Source organism: Hevea brasiliensis, chromosome 12 (assembly GCF_030052815.1).
Source record: "Hevea brasiliensis isolate MT/VB/25A 57/8 chromosome 12, ASM3005281v1, whole genome shotgun sequence".
Lineage (NCBI taxonomy): Eukaryota > Viridiplantae > Streptophyta > Magnoliopsida > Malpighiales > Euphorbiaceae > Hevea > Hevea brasiliensis.
Window position 1 is genome coordinate 20,403,024 of NC_079504.1, and position 21,366 is coordinate 20,424,389.

Sequence of the window (21,366 nt, forward strand, 5' to 3'; positions counted from 1 at the left end):
AATTAATATAAGTGAGAATCAGTGTTTAATATTGTTTATTTATTTTATTGTAATAACCTAAATAATTTTTAATAAATTAATAATACATATAGAATTAAAAATATAGAATTATAATAGGATTTTTAGTATAAGTATAATTACTATTAAAATAATATTAATATTTTAATTTATATTAATTATAATAATATTTAAAAATTAAAATTATCTATAGATTTAGCAATAGATAAATTATTGCGAAAATTTATTAGCGATAAATTTATATTAAATAGCTTCTTTATGCTAAAAGTATTTGGTGATGAATAACTTCTTGTTAAAAATTGTAAACGATATATTTGTATAGAATAGCTTCTCACCAAAAATTATTAGCAACAAATTTATATAAAATCACTCGTCATTACTAAAAGTAGTAGCGAAATTTGTTATTAATTTATATTATTTACAACAAATTTATACAATTGACACCATAGATACTTTTTAATGGTATAAATAATATAAATCATGAAGAACATTATCGGCAATGCTAATGTTTTCTCCCTTCATACATTTATCAATATTATCGTTTGAAACACTTGCAATAACACAGTTCTTTTATTATTTAAATATTGAATATTAATATAATTATTTATATTGAAATGGTAATTTTAAGGTTAGTTTAATTCCATAAATAAAAATATATATTAATTTTGAAATTATTATATTTTGATTAAATTATATTTTTACAAAAATTTATATGTTATAATTAATTTAACTGTTAATATATAATATTAATTTAATTATTAACTTAAATGTAATAAAATGAAAATATAATAGAATAATAAGTTTTTAAAAAATATGACCAAGTAAAGATACTGTTTAAAATTCAAAGTGAGAAATTAATTTTGCATGCAAATTGACTCATGGCATTAGGTTGGTTTAAATTCTATTCTTTTCTTTTTTTTTTTTTTAAAAGTTTTTGGTTTGGTTATATTTTAATATTTTTTTAATAATTTAAAACTGATGTTGATTTCTTTGCATAATGACATTGGATTAGCAAATTAGTTAACATAAAAGAATATTCTTTATAAAATTAAAAATTATAAGTAATTTTAAAATTACACCTAGTTTAGCGCATGAGACCACTTTTATTTTCAATAAATTAGTACCATAAGATTTTATGATGTAACATATTATTCTTACATTCGTTAAAAAAATGTTGATATGTGGTAATTTCTTGTGTCAATTAGTATTATTATCTAGTAGTAATTTCTTATTGCAATTAGTATTAATATCTGGTCTGCATTCCTCTAATGGCATAAAATCTCAAGATACTAATTTAATGAAAATGAAAATTTTATCTTTTAAATGATAACAAGATACATTTTTTTTTTATAATTGCTCTTATAAATTATTATAACAATATATATGAATCTTTTGTAGAATTAAGAATATTTTATTTTTGATGTAAGTTAACAAAAATGGAATTATATCAAATAAAAGATTATAAATCTTTGAGTAAATATGAGAAAAAGTGAGACTTATTAATATATCTCTTTAATTAACAGTTTTATCATGAATTTAATTTGGATTTGTTTTTTCTATATTCCCTCATTTATTTTCTTTAAGATTTTTGAGATTTATCAATCATAGGTGTGCCTCTTACGAAGACAATTATACGTGGATGTGATTAATAGGATCTTTCTATTATTACCAATTTTCCAAAGGTTAAGATACTGATTTTCCAAGGCTATAGCTAAATATGAAATGAAACTAGGTGGTTGTAAACCCAACATATTTATATAAGTTAAGATAAATTTTCATTTTCACGATTGTATGTACAATAGTTTTATTATAGTCATTAATTATGATGAGTCCAAATATAATCAAAGGTCAAAATTTATATGTTGTACATAAGATAATTGTATTGAATAATTTTTCATTAGTTAGGGTTCTTATCAGGAGTAACTATATTGGCATCATTGGTTGTAAAACTGGTGTAGTCTGTTAATTATTATTATTGGAGATTTTTTTATAAGATTTGAAGATTTATTATATTAAAAGAAATTAAATATGTTCATATACTTATACTAGAAAGTCTGATGCAACCTTTATAGATATGTATATATTTCTCACAATCTAATTGCTTCCACATAGAAGCGTCTTGTCCATCAAAGGTTCCTCCACCAGTGAGAACCACACCATTAACTTTTTCAAACAAGAACTAATTATCCTCGAAATATTAACTTAAATCATCTGTTGCTTTTATAGTCCCATGAGCTTCAACAATTAAAGGCTTGGTGCTTTTGTAGGGCTCTTGAAATACGACGGGTGCTGTCATAAAAGTCCCTTTAGATATAAGAATTTTTGCACCAGTAGAGATGGCAACAAGTTTAGTTTTTGTAGGTACCCGATTTGATCAAACCTTAGCAAGATGGATTATTGATTTTGGGATGATAGGTTTGAAAGTTAACTAATACTTGTGATAAGTTCAAGTCAAATTCGAGTTTTACATGCTTCAAATATGTTTATACAAATATTTGATTAAATATAAAAAATATATATTTTTTATAATAATATTTATAAAATTTTATATATTTTATTTTATTTTAAATAAAATTAAAATATTTTATAAAATTATTAAATTTTTAAAATATAAATTATTAACAAAAATATTTTTTTATACAGATTTTTAATTAAAAGTATATAAAATTAAATGGATTTGGATATTTTTCAGGTAATAATAATCGGATTTGTGATGGGTGCAAATAGTTGAGAATAAATTTTAATTGGATTTAGGACAAATTCAGGTTTTGAAAATATTAATCGGATTCGAGTTTGAGTATAATGATTTTCATCAATATCTTACCCATTGCCATCACTAAGAACCAACATTGGTTTTGCATGCCTCATCCCAGGCCTTCATACATGAAAGGCACATTATTTGAGTTTCATTATAGTAAAGCCTTGTCAATCATTGAAAAGTTAGTTTATGTTCGATTTAAGACACAGGTGAATTTCACCCATTTTATACGTGAGTTTCACTTATTTTACATGTAGGTATTATTATACATTATTATTGTATAATCAATAATGAATAGATCTAGATAAGAATTTTTAATAAATAAATGTGTAGTGTAAAAAGAAATTAACCCACCATTGTGCAATGAGCCTTCTCATCTCCCATAGTGTCATATTTGACGAGATCGAAAATCTTAATAGCAAAAGAATAGTAACTTGTGAAATCTTAATAGTCACAGAAATAAAACAAAAATAAAATTTTCTTAACAAAGCTAACAAAGAATGAGAAATAGTTTTAGATACATATATGGATGTGAGATTCAAACTATACTATAATTGAAAAAAAAATGTAAATAAATGAAAAATTATAAGAAGAATAATCTGCTTCGGCTGCTGCTGCTGCTAAGCTCTTTGAAGTACAGAAAAATTGAATCTTGAATTTGATGGATCCCAATAAATCCCAATAAGATCTCCTTCAACTAAATTCCTTCTCTTCACAAATTGAATCATCCAGCCTTTGATGAAAACATAACTCTTCGACGAACGCCAATGCTTCAAAACCATATGTTGTTCGGTATTAGTATCGCAATCCCATATAGGAACTGGAGCACCATCTTTTTCAATCTGCTCAACAGTTTCACTGCTCAATAATGGCAAAATATGATTTCTGACTGATAAAGATGCCACCAAAAGTCTGCACAGGTTACCAAGATCACTACCAGTGAGCTTCTTCTTAATCTTCCACGGATCAGAAAGCATCTGTATTGCCGAAACATCATGCATCGGACTCGCTTTTCTCTCATCTTCAGGGCTGGATGTTATCTCTTCAATATTTTGAACCAATGATTTCGATTCTGAATCCGATGATTCTTTGGATACAACAGGTTCCTCTCTCGTTGCGGCAAAGGCAGTAAACCAAGATTCATCAAATAGTTTTAGCTCAGTTGAAACTTCATTTTCAAGTCGAGTTGAAACAACGATAGCATTGATCTCATTATCAGCAGAATAATTGATTTCTTTGATTCTTGGCTTGTTGATCTTGCTTGGAACCCCGCAAGAAAGGGTTAACTCAGTCGAAACTCCGCTATTCTTTTCACCTTCTGAGTCATGCTGGTACTTCCGCTTCTTTTCAGGTGGCTCGGCCACAAGAAATTTATCTTTCTTTGCTTCCTGAGCTGTGGAAGCATAGAAAGAACCAAAGGGTTTCAAGTGCTGTATCTCCATTCTTGAAATTAGTCTAACTTGTTTCTAATGGAACGAGAGAGGTCAGGGATTAATGCACATATATATATAGAATTGAAGGAAACTTTAACATTGAAGTAATAGGATTTAAGATCCTATTTGGAAACTGATTCCTATGCTTGGGGGAGGGGTGAAGTTTTGTGGTTTCCTTTCCGGAGCTGGACTTGAAAATTTGCTGTCATTTTTGGTTAATTATAAATTAACAGGCTATTGTTGGGCCAGTTTAGCCAGAACTTTTTCTGACAGTGACTTGGGCCTACCTTGATGCTCTAATGTATATAATTTCTTTTTTCATTTTCATTTTTCATTTTGTTATGACAAAAATTATATATCAAATTATCAAAATTAGTCTTTTAATTAGGATACATGTTATATATAATCAATGATTCACCCGTGCGTAATGCATCGAGTATGCTAATTAATATATATATATATATATATATATATATATATATATATATATATATATATAAATGATTATTTTTATAATTTATTTAATTATTTCATTGCCATCACAGTTAAGATTTTCGTTATGAAATACTTAATGAAATGTATCAAAAACATTTATTTTATAAATTAATTTTAAATAATTTATAAATTATTTTTTGAATTATTTTATAAATTATTTTTTGAATATACTTAATGAAAATTCTTATAATGCTGGCTTAGCATACAAAGAAAATCGCCGTTAACTTTAAATTATTAAAAAAATAATAAAATATAGTAATTTAAGCTTATTTTCTTTCAAAAACAAAAGAATAGAATTGTTAAAACATATAAAATATGAGTTTGTCATTTTTAACTTTTAAACATGTTTATCCATTCATAATCTAATTCTATTATTATTATTATTATTATTATTATTATTATTATTATTATTATTATTATTATTATACGTTGCATAACTCGTTATAAATATTTGAGATTTAATTTTTTTATATTTAATTTTTTGTGACATAATAATTAAGTTATTATAGAACACTACTACCATTCGGCTTATATGATATGATAATTAAGTTAAATATGTTTTATATATAAAAAACAGAAATAATGGTGGAAAATATATTAATTAAATAGATTAAAAAATATAAAATTAAATAATCTATGATGTTATATAAGTATAAATGATCTATGATGTTATACAAGTATAAATGATCAATAATTAAATTTATTTAGAAAATATAGACTTTTCTATATAATTAATTTTTATTACTCTATAAATTTTAATAATTTTAAAATAAATAAAAAAATTTAACTATTCATAAATTTGCATAATAATAAATTAAATAATTTACTTTCAATAGCCTAATTAGGAATAAGAATCCAATTAAAAATCTTATCCCTATATTAAGCCCCATGATAATGTGAGAAAAAAAAAACTTTCAAAAGGATTTATTTTAATTTTATTAGATATTCCTATTATGTTTTAAATAAATTGATTTTTATGAGCCAATTAACTTTAATTCTTTATTGTCATAATACTAATATTAGCATGTGCGTTGTATATCTTATTTTTTTTTATAAGTGATTTTTTTACTAACAATAATATTTTTAATTATTTTTAATTTTTTTAGAATTTATTATTTAATTAAAAAATAATATTACTAAAATTAATATATAATACTTAAATTATACTTTTATTTTTTAAAAATATATCTTATTTTGATAATAATTATTATTGAATAAATTATTAAAATTTAGTTTAATTATAAAATATATAGAGTAAGGTAAAATTAAAATAATAATATAATATATGATTTATTTAATAATTAGTTATTCTTGTGAAAACAATTATTTATAATAATTCAAACTTATAATATTTATTAAATAGGAAATGTAAGAATATTGTTCAAAAACCATTTTAATTGGTGCATTTTATTTTAAAATCTTTTGATTAATATTTATCAGATAAAAAAATGAATAAAAGAAATTAAATTCCGCACATTATTAAAGCATATAAAAAAAAATAGATTAGTTATAACTTATAATATTTTTACAAAAATAAATTTAATTAAAGATATAAACTTATAAATTAACCGACATTTTTATTTATAAGATTAATTAAATTTATATTAAAATTAATATTTTAATTTAAATAATTATAAATATTTTGAAACACGTGCTTGAAATACTAATCATATAAAAATAACTATAACCGGTTGAAAATTGAGGATGGTTTTGCTTAGCGACTAATGATTAAATTTTTGTAATTAAGTTTATTAATGTCTCTAAAAAATTTTCTTTAATTAAATTTGAGAATAATAATTTTATTAGATTTAATAGTTAAAATTCATTCAACCATTAAATAATATGAAAATAAATTAAATATTGAAACTAAAAATTTAATTTTTTATACAAAAATTTGTTTTTATTTTTCTAGAATCAAAATTTTTAATTATTACTTATTATACATTATTATTTTAAAACATTAATTACTTTAAATAAAATCTCAACACACATATATATATATATATATATATAAATTAATAAGTAAAAAATAAAAATATAATTAATCTATTATCTATCTATCTATATAATTATCGTCTTTCTTTTAACGCAAAAACAAGATGTATAACAAGAGTTCTATATTTTTATATATTGTTATATATTGAACGTCGCACACTTTTTATATATATATAAATGTGGGAAGGGAGAGGAAACATTTGCTTTACCAAAAATGTTCTTCATTTTTCAAATTAATTATAATTATATTTTTATTATTTAAATTGATTTATAGCATATATGATTTTAAAACTCTTAATCCTACTTATATTTAATTTTAATTATATATAAAATTTTATAAAAAGCAATTAACTAAAATAAAAAATTAATAAGTAAAAAATAAAAATATAATTAATCTATTATCTATCTATCCATATAATTTTAATACATGATAAAGTTTCTATTTATAAAATATTAATTATTCAAATTTAAATAAACAAAAATATGTAGTTTTAGTCCTAAAATATTAAAAATTACAATGCAGCAAATATAATCAAGCTCAGATTCTTAATAAGAAATTATAACTGAACTAAGATTTTAATGAGATAAAAAAATCCAAAAAATTCTAACTGTATGAGTTGTTTTAAAAATGTCATAAGCTTAATTAAATAATTAGCAAATAAATAAGGGAAACTGTGAAAATATAGAAATATTCTTTATTTTTATATTATTTATAATTTTGAAATTTTTAATACTACAAAAAATAATTTAGCAAACATATTTTAAAAAAAATTAGAAAAACATCCACTTTTGTTCACACACGCATAATTTATAAGAAAAATATATAAAAATATATTCTTGTAATAACTTTTAACAAAATATTAACTTGACATTAACATTAATTGAAAAAAAAAAAAAATTCAGCGTTACATAAATGGATACAGACATAATATAACATTATAAAATCTCATAATATTATATATAGAAAGAGAGAGGATTAAGAATATATTATTATAAATGTAAAGTAACTAAAGTATGAGTATATCAATTAAATAAGAAATTATAAATATGAAAATTTTAAATCATTAGGTGTATTTTAATAATTATTCGAATTTCTAATTTTACAAATAAATTTTATGTTAACATAAATTATTTTAAGGTAAATATTATCATTTATTATGAACTTTATTTTTTTATATTTTATATTTGATTTTCGCTTATAATCTATATAATTAATTTTTTAAAAGAATTTAAAATTGGAATTGTTATATTTAATAATGAGGTTGATATTTTTAAAAATTCTTTTGAAAGAAGGAAAACTTATACCATAGAGTTAAGGAAGTTAATTATACTTATTTTAACATTCATGAAAAGTTTAAACTACAATATTTACTGTGGTAAAAAAAATATAGTATATATATTTTTTCTTTTGAAATTGTAAAATTAGATTATATTATATGAATTTAATAATTTTTTATATAGATTTTTTCAATATAGTTATTCATATCAAATTAACATATAAAACTAAAGGTGGGAGGAAAGAAGACATCATAATTGTTATAAAAAGTAATTATTGTTCTAATATTTTTATTTTTATTATTTAAATTCAATTATTACTTATTTTTATTTTATTTATTTGATTTTATTACTATTTAAATTGAAGCAGTAATCTTTTATCTTAGAATCATATATAGAAAATTATATGAAAATAAATTAAATAACGAGTAACGAATATAAACAATGTGTGTGCATGGCAGCTTAAAAAAAAACTAGTAAATTAATAATTGAAAGAGAAACGCTTTTCAATATGTTACATATAATAGTTAAAATTTAGCACCCATATATTCAATCCTGCGTCCGCCCCTTAATTAAAGAGGATTCAATACAGCTCCAGTGAAAAGAACAACCTGAGACACCTCTTCTTTAATCATGAACATGAAAGGATGATCAGCATCTAAACTTGGTGGAGGAAACATAGGTAATGCAGTGCCACAAGCACAACCAAAGACAGTGACTGCTGTTGCAATTGTGCCTTCCTCGTTTACTTCAATATAAGACTTGTGAATTGCATCCGAGACATAAAGCTCTGGACTATCAACAATCTCTGTAATCTCCCGGTTGTTCTCAAAAATCTTGGTCAATCCCAATTCTTTCATAATTTTCTTAGTATTTATCTCATAGGAGAACTTCAACTTGGGAATATACATTACAGAAAGTTCCACTTGCTGAAGATCCCAACGCTTATTTAACAATCTGGAATCAGAATTAAGCTGTTGTATTAATTCTTGTAAGCCATCTTTCTCATCAGGAAGAAAGATATACATGGAAAATTGCTTCTTGTTTTGGCCAGACTTCTATGGAAGCTTCAGGAGTTGGAAACCCTCAAATGATCCATAGAACTGAGGCTCACTAGTGTAGCTAATCATGAAGGGAACTTTAACAGTTCTTCCGCTAAGGAGGTGAAAGTCTTCATTCTCAGTGTTTGAGGCATCAAAAGGGTGAAGTCAAGTTCCTTTGAAAGAGAGCGCATTTGCAAGTACAAGTACCGTACATTTGTTCAAGAAACCAAGTAGGACAAGCCCACTGATGAGACCTTTAGATGCTTTTTTGGCCCACAAATTCACTTCATTTCTTACTTTCTCAGCCTTTAAAATGAAAGTAATGTTTCATCAGAAAATCATTCAAAGAAGTATTTAAAAGATAATTTTAATTTTGATCTCATCAAGTAATATAACTGAGAGAGGATGAGGTCACCTGATTCAGAAAGTCTACGTTTTCGGCTTTGGCCTTGTAAATATCTCCAGCTACCTGTTTGAAAGAAGGCTTTATAGGCTGCCGTTGATCCACCCAAATTCCATTAACAAAAGATATGATCGGCCCTCCTTTGCTGCTCCTGGAAGATGCTTCTTCTCTGGTTGTTGGGAAGACTGGGAATAATTGAGATCACTAGTGTTTTCAGATTCAAGAAATTCCTTACTGGCTGTTACAAGAGCCATCATTTGCGAAGATTGAACATTTAGATCGCCAATGCTTTCGGATTCAAAAAAGCTCAGCAACTGTTCCAAAGTACGTCCCGTGGAGCCCTAAGCCATCAAATTCAACATAGCATGTAGAGAGAGTGAGACAATACCAAATTATTTTTGCAGCCATTCTTGATTTCCTTGAGAATCACATGCCTAGCCAATCGCATCCCAAACTCCATCCTATTGCACTTCTCCATTGGAGTTGCGGTCAATCTCCATATATAGGACTTGGATCGCTTCCCACTAGAATTATGTCAACGGTCAAATTTCATAGTTAGCGTTCAGGAAATATATAATACATAGAGAAACAACAAGAAGAGCTTAAAAATTAAAGAAAATAGTCTTTTTCTATCATTCTATCTATTTTTCTCTGTTGGGTTTTTATCCAACGCATTTGTCTTAATACACAATTGAATTAATTCAGGAAAAGCAATACAAAAACTGAAAAAAAAAAAAATTTCTCGTCAACCAAACACTGTATGCGAGTATATAAAGATAAAAGGAAAAGAATACCCTGTTAGAACAAATCTTGAGAGAGATTAGATGTTGGAGTGGAAATCAAGAGGCAGAGATGGATGTTGAAGGCTAAAGGGTCATTTATAATTGGGCTTCTTGTAGCTTTACAAGTTGAGCAAAAACAAGCGGAGAGGTACCGGATGCGAAGTTGGCATAGAAGTGGCGCCAATTTACTTCATGAGTAGGCCTGGCCTGGCCACACGGATTTGAGCACAATTCTGGACTAAAACTATGTTTGGATTATGATTCGTAATGGTTTCATATTATATAGTATGTTTAGTCTACGTATTTGAGAAGATTATTTTTAAAAAAATGATTATTTGGGTTGTAAAATAATGATATCATAACTTTTCAAATTATCAAATTGGTAGTTTCATATGATTTAAAATTTTTATTTTCTCATTTTATCTCTACAAAATATATAAAATTTTAATTATATAACTTCAATGTTATATATTTATATAGTGATTAATTAAAAAAAATAAAATATGTCTTTAATTATTATTATAATGATATTATTTATAAATTAATATTTTATTTAAATTAATATTTTAAATCGTTTATATTTTAAAACAGTAATAAAGAGTATTTTAATAATCTTTATATTTATTTTACCATATTATATCATTAAACTAAATAAAAAAAGTTATTAAATAATTATGATCATACTATTTTTTTAAATATATTAACAATAAAAATTATATTATATAATATAATATGATACGATACATTAATAAATTAATAAATTACACTGCACTTAATGCAAATAGAGATCGTTATTGAAAAGTGAAAACTGTTTTTTATTTCTAAAACTCTTTTTCAATAAAAAAAAAACACCATTTTCGGCACTACTAAAAAAACAATTTAAAAAAAATATTTTATTTATATCTAAAACATATTAAATTTAATTTTAAATTATTTTTTAATACTCTCGTACTAATATATTTAAAAAATAGAACAAACCCTAAATAGGAATTTCATTCAATTAGAATTAGCATTTAAATAAAAGCCTCAATAATCATACATCCAATTAAAAATTATTTCTTCCACAAGGGGTTTGAGTTATTTCTTATCAAGAAATATGTGATCATCCCAAATTAATTGATAAACGTATTGCCATCCGTTGCTCAAGTCCCGTAACCCTATTAAGCTATTCAGTATTCTCCGAGTCGTGAAGACTTGAGGAAAATAAACAGCACTATACAGGGCCACAGGACTGGCCACCAAGGACGGTTATGTGAATGGGATTTATAGAGGTGTGTAATCGGTTTGATTCTGAATCGAATTAGAAAACTGAATTATCGAAATGATGAAAAATAAAAACCGAACCAAATTGAAGTTAAAGAAGAACCGAAGCAAACCGATTTAAACCTTCGGTATTTATACAAGCCAAACTCCGCCGTTTTCAAGTTTCAACCCTTTCCCAATTCCCTTCCCAATGTCTGTTATGTTATCTATTTTTCATTGTCCATTTTATAAATATACAACACCACATCTAAGAATAAAAATATAGAAATTTGCAACACTACAACATTTCTCCAGAAATTTACAAACTATTAATTTGCATATCTCCAAAATTTACACCATATTTAACATAAACACAATACACAATTGTTATACAAAATGAAAAAAAAATTATCTATTTGAATTTCTAAACCATTATCTCAATTCACAGAAACTATTTCTACAAATTGAAATCAATTACAAAATAAAAAAGAATCCAAAGCCTAAAGGATGGAAGAACTACTGAACTAGACAACCATGGGTCACATGCCAAATCAAGAACCTGGGATGCATAATCAACATTGGCCGTGGGTTACATGCATTTGCAACCCAATAAAATCAGCCCTGTGGGTGAGCAAAATCACAAGGATCTGAAATTAAATATCAGCGTCATGGCCGTGGGTAAGCAACACAAAGAATCAACAAGCATGAATCATTCATTTTGTGACAAAAATCGAGAGGAATGAGTCTCTATAGGTAAGTAAGAATGAAGAAGAAGAAAAAGAAATAGGGAAGAAGAAGAAATAATAAGGGAGGAAGAATAAATAATAAGGAAAGGAGAAAGAATAAAGGAAGAAGCAGCAGAACGTAGAATGAGGTGGGAGGTTAGTTGAATGGGAATAGGAAGGTAAAACTTACTATTTATACTTATTAAATTGGTCTAGTTCGGTTTTTCTATTTTAACCGTTATACGCTTACCCCTAGTGATTTGGGTTGATTAGAAATTCCCTGTCAAAGATTCTTTCAAAATGATTGCTGAAGATGTTTACAAGGCGCAAGCTCCAATTGTTGACTTCGTTTCCCAGGTAGGTACTCTTCATTATACTACTATGTGCTACATGATATAAATAGTCAATTTTCTCTCTCATACGCATATATGCATCCGTTGATCTTCTACTGTCTTAGCTGCTAATGACACCTCGCAGCCCATTTGATGGAAACAAATAATTTATTATACGTATGCATAGAGCTACTCTCAAGGGGCAAACTACTTGATCTACACTCCAAAAGCTCAATGCAAATAAGTATTATTTCAAAAACAATAGAGTAATTTTATGAAATCATTATTGAAATCATGGTATCAATCCATAAGCACGCATAAAAGTGTATTCAGACCATTTATTTAGGTGTGCTAATGCAATTCTGATATCAATAAATTAAAATAAACAAATATACAATTATCCATTTATTTTTAATCTAGAACATTGCGCTCGCACATATATATATATATATATATATACATATATATATATATATATATATATATACATATATATCCACTCACCTAAATGTAGAATACCAACTAGCAAATAATGTAATATAATAAGACAATAATGAAGAGTATCTACCTGGGAAAAACGAAGTAATAATCAAAATAAACCATAACCCACTTTTCATATTAAATATCTAATGAAAATTCAACGATTCTTCCTTTTTAAAATTGAACTAAATCCTTTATCACAAAACTTAAATCCATAACTCAAAAATTATTTCATCATACTCAAATGTCGAAGTCATAGCTCCATATAAATATTATATTTACAATTTCACACCCAAAAACTCTATCAAAATATTCAAAATATATCTATATCACCAAAAATCTAACTAAAACACATATATTTATTTCTAAAAATATTTCACAATTAATTAAATATTCAACAAATATCATATCCTATCTCAATATAATTTTTAGTTCCATCATTCATTTTTATGAAATTTTTTCTCCAACTTTTACAGTCTAAAAAATATTGCATTACAACTCCACAAAATAAAAAATAAGAATAAAAACATTGCACAAAATATATCCATGTCTCAAAAATTTCATAAATTCATGAGAAAGTTTCTAATTGCCAACGATTATCGGGGCTGTCGCACCCATTGGCCACTTGACAATGACCTCTACCATATTTAGGCTTGCCAACATATTATTCTCTTTCTCCTAGTTTCATAGACACCAACCATGCACCATAACTCTTAACCAGTTGCTCAAATCAAACACAAAGTTCAATTTCTTCCTCCATTTCTCTTTATTTCTCTCTCTTCTTTCTCTAGCTAGTTTCTAGCTGATCAAAATCACACACTCTCTCTTCCCTTTGTCAACGTCCTCCCTGATTAGTCAGACTCAACTTTCCAGTCATTCCCCCCCTTTCCTTCCTTTCTTTTTCTTCTTCTTCTTCCTTCTTCTTTTTCTTCACATTCTTTCTTCCTTTTTCCTTTTACATCGGAGAAGATTAAAACCATGTGGCCTTAGGGCCTATTTGGTTTAACTATTGGGTGCAGCTGATAACTGATATTAACTGATTGATGTTAAGTGTTTGATAAAATTATGTTAACTGCTGCTGTTCATATATTTTATTATTAAAATAAATATATATTATTAATTTATTATTTCAACAAATTTAATTATTATTGAAATATATAAATAAAAATTAAATATTTTAAAGTAAAATATATTTGAAACTATAGTAAATAATATTTATTTAAAAAAATTAATAGTCATTATTTGCCAACATTAAACTACGAGCGATTTAATCACGTAATGCATTCATTTGAAGTGCTCAACTTTCTTGACTACTTTCTTGCACTTGAATGCCATCTGCATCACGATATATATATATATATATATATATATATATATATATATATATATATATATATATATATATATATATATATATATATATATATATATATATATAAGCTATTTCGTTGACTTTTTTTCGTTGACTTTTTTCATTGTGAGGTGAACAGGGAAAAATAAATTGAGTTTTTTTTATTATGAGGTGAACAAGGAAAAAAGAAATAGATTTTTAATTTTTTTCATTTGGAGGTGAATAGCATATATATATATATATAGCAGCTAAACTGAAATCATAATGTGTGAGTTCATAATTTGAGTTTAGAGTTGCTACCTTTCACTATTTATTCATAAGCAGTGCGATCACGTATTATTATAATCAAATTAAATTCAAAATCAAAAAAGGATACACAACATTAGTATAAATAGAATTAAAAATTAGAAAATCATACCTTTTTTACTCAACAAGGGATAATCTGATGCACTTTGATGTCACAAATTAATTCTACCTTGAGAAGAAATTAGAATTTCAATTGATAAGCTCAAGAAGGAGACACAATGATGGCACATAAATTGAAAAGAAATCACAGCTTCGATCAAAATAAGAGCAAGAAAATAAAATAAGAAAGATGACAGATTGGAAAGAAATTGGTATTTTGATTCAAATAGAAGCAAGAAGATAATACAGTGAAGGATACAACGTAAACATTATGGATATTTTAGTCAAAAAAATAAAAAAAATGTATAGAGTAGTTCTAAATAACTCCTATTTTAGAGTTGATAAAATCTGTAGCTGCTACCTTTCAGTTATCAGTTAATTTTTTAGAGTTTTACCAAACACTTTAGTTCAGCTGTTTGGATATCCATCAGCTATCAGCTGCATCCAACAACTGAACCAAACACCCCCTTAATGAGTGGTGCATGGGCTGCCACCGATCCACTTTAAAGAAAAATTCATATTAGTCCTTCAACTCTTCCAAAATTCTATTTTCCACCCTCGAAAGATATAGACCTTCACTTAACAGTATAAATTTAAATTAAACCTCCTCCTCAAGATTTCACAAATTAAATCTCCATTTTCTAATACAACTATTATCATTTTTTTAAATATTAGGGCGTGACCAAAAAAGATAAGTCAGAGTTAACCATACTATAATTTTTTTATTATTTTAAATTATTTTAAATCATATAAAACTTAATCAAACTTCAAATTAAATTGTCAAAATGATGTAGTTAAACTACCCTTTGTTGGGTATCTTTATGCTTTGATACAACTTGTTGAAAAATCAGAGGATGAAAATGGATGAATTTATATGAATAAAACTTTTATTAAGAGGGACTAATCAATAATTTTACAATCCAAAAGAGCACTCATGGCACATACACTTAATTTCTCTCAGTCACACCAACACTCTAACACACATAAGACTTTCCCTCACCCACTCACTTGTGCACACAGCAAGCAGTCACACTTGATTGCACTCTTACATTCACTTTCTCTTACACATATACACAACACGCACATGTACATATAATTATACTAGTTTATAAGCAGTTGAATAGATAATTCTGGAGAAGATTTGAAGTCGGTGATGCTGATGCAGATAACCTTATGGGATGGTGGTGTATACTTGATAATTAAGGAAGAAAATTTTGGATTGATTAAGAAGAGAGAGAGGCGGTGATGATTCTTCAATACTCCCCTCAACACTGACTCTCAATTACTTCAATTTCTCTCTTATGCCTCGGAAATCCACATCCATCTTGATCATAGTAGTATTCAATATTGATGTAGTTAGCCATTATATATTGCAAAATATCTTCACGTTCTTTTTGTCAGCCACTATTGCCAAGTATCTTCTCAGTTCTTTCACGTCTCATATGGTTTCTTGTCTTCTTAACAACAATACCTTTTCATTTTAGCTTGTCTGTCTGACTTGGAATTTCTTTTTCTTCTTGTACTACTGCCACCTCATCCACTTCAGCATTCACTTGCCTTTGTTTCATAACTTCATCTTTAATTTCTTCTTTAGTTGTAGACCATGAAATCACCCTCACCAATTTTGAACTATGCTGCACTTCTTACATTTTCTCCTTAAATCTTTCTTTCAATGCTTCGTCCTGTTCTGCATGATCAAATTCCTCAATTGAGGTCAATGCAGAAGTGAATTCCTTGTCTTCTTTCATGAATAAGCTTAAAGCTACCTTATCAATGCTTGGACTTGAATTCAGCTCATGAATTCTTGCTTCATCAAAGTCAATTTCTTCTTCCAAAGGAACTTCTTCAAAGAAGTTTGTAGCCGTCAAGTCCCATTCTTCTTCACTTTCAACCAACTTCGTTGTAGTGAAGGATGCTTCCATATCCCATTCTTCCTTGTTGGCATATTACAGTTCATAACTTCCTGAAGTAACCACATTTCCTTGTATTGATTTCTTATTGAACCAACCTTTTCCTGTGGCAGTGAGTGAAATCTCCTCCTATAATTCCACATTACTGATTCTGTAGTATTTTCTAATTGAGTGGACTCATCAACATCGCTTGGCTTTGCAATGGCACAAGTAGCTTCAAAATCTTATTCTTCTTCAATTTCAACTTTGGACTGTGAGGTAGTCATAACATTCCCTTCTACTCTTTTATGCTAGCAATCTCAAGCATAATGGCCTATTTTGCCACAAACATAATGCTGAGTATTCTTGCGACGATTTGTTCTGTCCACTGATTGATCATAGTTGTGCTGGTAGTGGTGAGCTCCCCTTTGTTGCCAACTTCTTCTTGGTTGATGACTCTGCTATCCTCCTTATTTTGATCTTCCCTCTATTCTTGATCTTACAACCTTTGGATTCTTTATCCTTGCTCCTTTTATTACTGAAGAGAGCCTTTTCATTCTTTGTAACTGAGCCTTTAGATATTTGATTATTTAGAGCCTTCTGATTAGGTAAAATATTTTCTAACCCATTTAAATTTGGCTCTTTAGCCCATCCATAGGTTGCTGCGACAAGAGCATTAAACTGGGGCGCAATCCATCTAATATAATTCTCCTCATTCTAGTCTCAATAATTTGATTTGATGATCCAATTTTGAAATTTCTTGACATAAAGATTTAACTTTAGTGAAATATTCACTCACCTTCATGTCTTGTTGTGAGATTGATAATAGCTCATTCTCGAGTTATTGCAACTTTGCATCATTCATCCGAGTGAATAACTCAGCAAGAGTATCCCATGCCTCTTTGAGGGTCTTTGCATCCTTGATGCATTGCAATAATTCATCCTCCACTAAGACTGACAAAGCATACGTAGTTTTACTAGCCCTAACCTTCCATTTCTTGAGGTCTTCGGAATTTGTTCAGGGTAATATTTCAACTCCTCCAACGATTTCCCATAAATCTTGACTAAGCAAATAGAACTGCATACGAGTGCTCCAAGTACTATGATTATAATTATTGAGTTTTTTTAGAGTGCTTATCGAAGTCGACATATCCACTATATTTTCTTGGTTATTTTCTCCAATTAATTAACCAAGTTTAGTCCTTGACCAACAAGCTCTATAGTCCTAGACTGTTCATGAGCCGAATCTCATTCGATCCTTGATCAATGACTAATAGTGCCACTCCTTGGCAACTTGACACGATCAGCTTTTTAGAAGACCTGGTTCCAGAATGTGTCCCACAGCCTGGCAAAGTCTCCTTTTATAGCACTTGAATTTTTATAGTCCCTTGCTGTTGAATCTAATACCATTCCCTAGCCACTTACTTTGACACGAGCAAAACTTGGAGCAACACCTCAATTAATGCCACGATTAACAGTCCCAGACTGTTAGGCTTTGATACCACTTGTTGGGATTTTGCTTTGATATCACTTCTTGGGTATCTTTATGCTCTAATACCACTTGTTGAAAAGTTGAAAGATGAAAAAGGATGGACTTATATGAATAAAACTTTTATTAGGAAGGACTAAACAATAATTTATAACCCAAAGAGCACTCACGGCACATACACACACAAGAATTTCCCTTATCCCCTCACTTGTGCACACAGCATGCACTTACACTTGATTGCACTCTTACATTCATTTTCTTCTACACATATACACAGCACACACATGCACATCTTTTTATACTAGTTTATAGGCGATGAATAGATAATTCTAGAGAAGATATTTCTTTTCGTGCCGTTGAAAAAGCGAATCTAGAAGTGAGAGTGAGATATACAAAAAGAAAGTGAGAGAGAGAGCTTGAGAGATATAGTGTGAGAGAGAAGACATGTTGGAATAAGAGGAGATATTAGCAATTAATTAATAGAAAAAGCTCATGAAAGTAACTAAATAGGTAATTAATTAGGGTCGCACAAAAAGAGATGAAGACATTAGCAATTAATTATTACTCTCTCTGTTCATTTTTATTTATTGTATTTGGATTTTAAATGGTGATTAAAGAAATTATTGAATAGTCTTATTTTTATGAAAGCATATTAGTAATTAATTAAATTATTTTTTATTTCATCTAATTACTCCTTATATAAATAATTATTGTATTTAGTGTAGATAAAGAGTATTGAAAAAAAAATTAATACTCCTTGATTTTTTAAATGTAAAAGATAATTTTAGATAAAAGAAAAACTCAAATGTGACAACAAATAAAAATAGACGCAAGGGAATAATAGAAAAACCCATGTAAGTAATTAATTAGATAATTAATTAAAAAGGTATAATAGTCTTTTCTGTCTATTAATTTTAAGGTTACCCATATTGATTCACTTTTTATCCAAATTCTTGATCCCAAAGCATTCCGTGATAATAGTAACTATAACTGGTTGAACAATGGGGATAATAAAGTTCACGTTGATTGTGCAAGTTAGGAAAACGTTTTGAATGAAGATTTTGCTAAGCAACTTATTAAAGATTCATAAAAGCAGCTGAGTTCCAAAACTGAAAGATGATCTCAAATTCAACTGTGCAACTTGACATAAAAGATGATAATTAATGGTTCAAGCCTCTTAATTAAAGAATATTCAATACCGCTCCAGTGAAAAGAACAATCTCAGACACCTCTTCTTTAATCACGAACATGAAAGGATGATCAACAACAAAACTTGGTGGAAGAACCCTAGGTGCTGCAATGCCACAAAGAGCACAAGCAAAGGCAGTGACTGCTATTGCAATTGTACCTTCCTCATTTACTTCAATATAAGAATTGTGAATTGCATCCGAGACATGAAGGTCTGGACGATCAACAACCTCTGTAAGCTCCCAACTCTTCTCAAAAATCATGGTCAATCCCAATTCTTTCATTATTTTCTTAAGATCTGTCTCATGGGAGAACTTCCACTTGGGAATATACATCTTAGAAAGTTCCACTTGCTGAAGATCCCAACGCTTATTTAACAATCTGGAATCAGAATTGAACTGTTGTATTAATTCTTGTAGGCCATCTTTCTTATCAGGAAGAAAGATATACATGGAAAATCGCTTGTTGTCTTGATCAGATTTATATGGCAGCTTCAGGATTTTGAAACCCTCAAATGATTCATAGAGCTGTGGCTTACATGTGTAGCTAATCATGAAGGGGACTTTAACAGTTCTTCCACTAAGAAGGTGAAAGTCTTCATTCTTAATGTATGAGGGATCAAAATGGTGTTCCTTTGAAAGAGAGTCCATTTGCAAGTACAAGTATTGTATATTTGTTAAAGAAACCAACCGGGAGAAGATCATTGATGAGACCTTGAGATGCTTTTTTTGCCCACAAATTCACTTCATTTCTCAGTTGCTCAGCCTTCAAAATGAAAGCAAAGTTTCATCGGAGAATAATTGAAAGAAGTAATTAACATTAATTAAAAGATAATTTTAATTTTAATCTCACAAAATAATATAACAAAAGAGATCAGGAGGAGGGTACCTGGATCAGAAAGTCTACATTTTCAGCTTTGGCCTTGTAAATATCTTCAGCCACCTGTTTGAAAGAAGGCTTAAAAGTTTGCCGATGATGCACCCAGCAAATTCTATTAACAAAAGATATGATCGGCCCTTGATTGCCGCCCGTGGAAGATCCTGCATTTCTATTAGCAGAAGAAAAGGGACACTAGGTCGATTCATCCGTGCTTGAAAATAAGGATGATGGTCCTGACCCAACACTGCCAAATGGTGGAGAGCTATGAAACGAAAACCCAAACACAGATGGGTTATCTTGCAGTTCATTGCTGCTCCCGGAAGATCCTTCTTCTGTGGTTTTCTGGGAAGACTGGGAATAATTGAGATCACCAGTGTTTTCAGATTCAAGAAATTCCTCATTGGTTGTTACAAGAGTCATCATTTGTGAAGATTGAGCATTTAGGTCGCCAATGCTTTCGGATTCAAGAAAGCTTAGCAACTGCTCCAAAATACGTCCCGTAGAGCCAGAAGCCACCAAATTCAACACAGCATGTAGAGAGAGTGGAGACAATGCCAAATTATTTTTGCAGCCATTCTTGATTTCCTTAAGAATCACATGCCTAGCCAATCGCATCCCAAACTCCATCCTATTGCACTTCTCCATAGGAGTTGCGTCAATCACCATATATAGGACTTGGATCGCTTCCCACTGGAATTATGTCAACGATTAAATTTCATAGTTAGAGTTCATCACCATAGGAAATATAATACATAGAGAAACAACAACAAGAACTTAAAAATTAAAGACAATAGTATTTTCTATCATTCTATCTATTTTTCTGTGTCGGGTTTTTATCTAATGCACATTATCTTAATACACAACTGAATTAATTCATGAAAAGCAATACAAAAACTGAAAAAAAAAAAAATTCTTGTCAACCAAACAAAGTATGCGAGTATTATGAAGACAAAGAGAAGAATACCTTGTTGAACAAATCTTGAGAGAGATTAGATGTAGTTGGAATGGAAATTAAGAGGCAGAGATAGATGTTGAAGGTAAAAAGGTCATTTATAATTGGGTTTCTTCTACTAACCGAGTAGCTTACAAGTGAAGCGAAAAAACGCGGGGAGCTACCGAACGGGAAGTTGGCGAAGAAATGGCGCTAATTTACTTCAAATTCAAATGCCTTCATGAGTAGGCCT

The 21,366-nt window shown here is 28.2% G+C and overlaps 1 protein-coding gene and 2 pseudogenes across 1 annotated transcript; all 3 read right to left on the minus strand.

Annotated features, from left to right (window-relative positions):
* Positions 1–3,396: 3,396 nt before the first annotated feature.
* LOC131171128 (B3 domain-containing protein At2g33720-like) lies at positions 3,397–4,218 on the minus strand. The gene has a single exon (XM_058130585.1). The coding sequence runs from the start codon at positions 4,216–4,218 to the stop codon at positions 3,397–3,399; it is 822 nt and encodes a 273-aa protein (XP_057986568.1).
* A 4,328-nt stretch (positions 4,219–8,546) lies between these two features.
* LOC110650868 (serpin-ZX-like) lies at positions 8,547–9,898 on the minus strand (annotated as a pseudogene).
* A 9,398-nt stretch (positions 9,899–19,296) lies between these two features.
* On the minus strand, positions 19,297–21,189 carry LOC110652972 (serpin-ZX-like; annotated as a pseudogene).
* Positions 21,190–21,366: the final 177 nt, after the last annotated feature.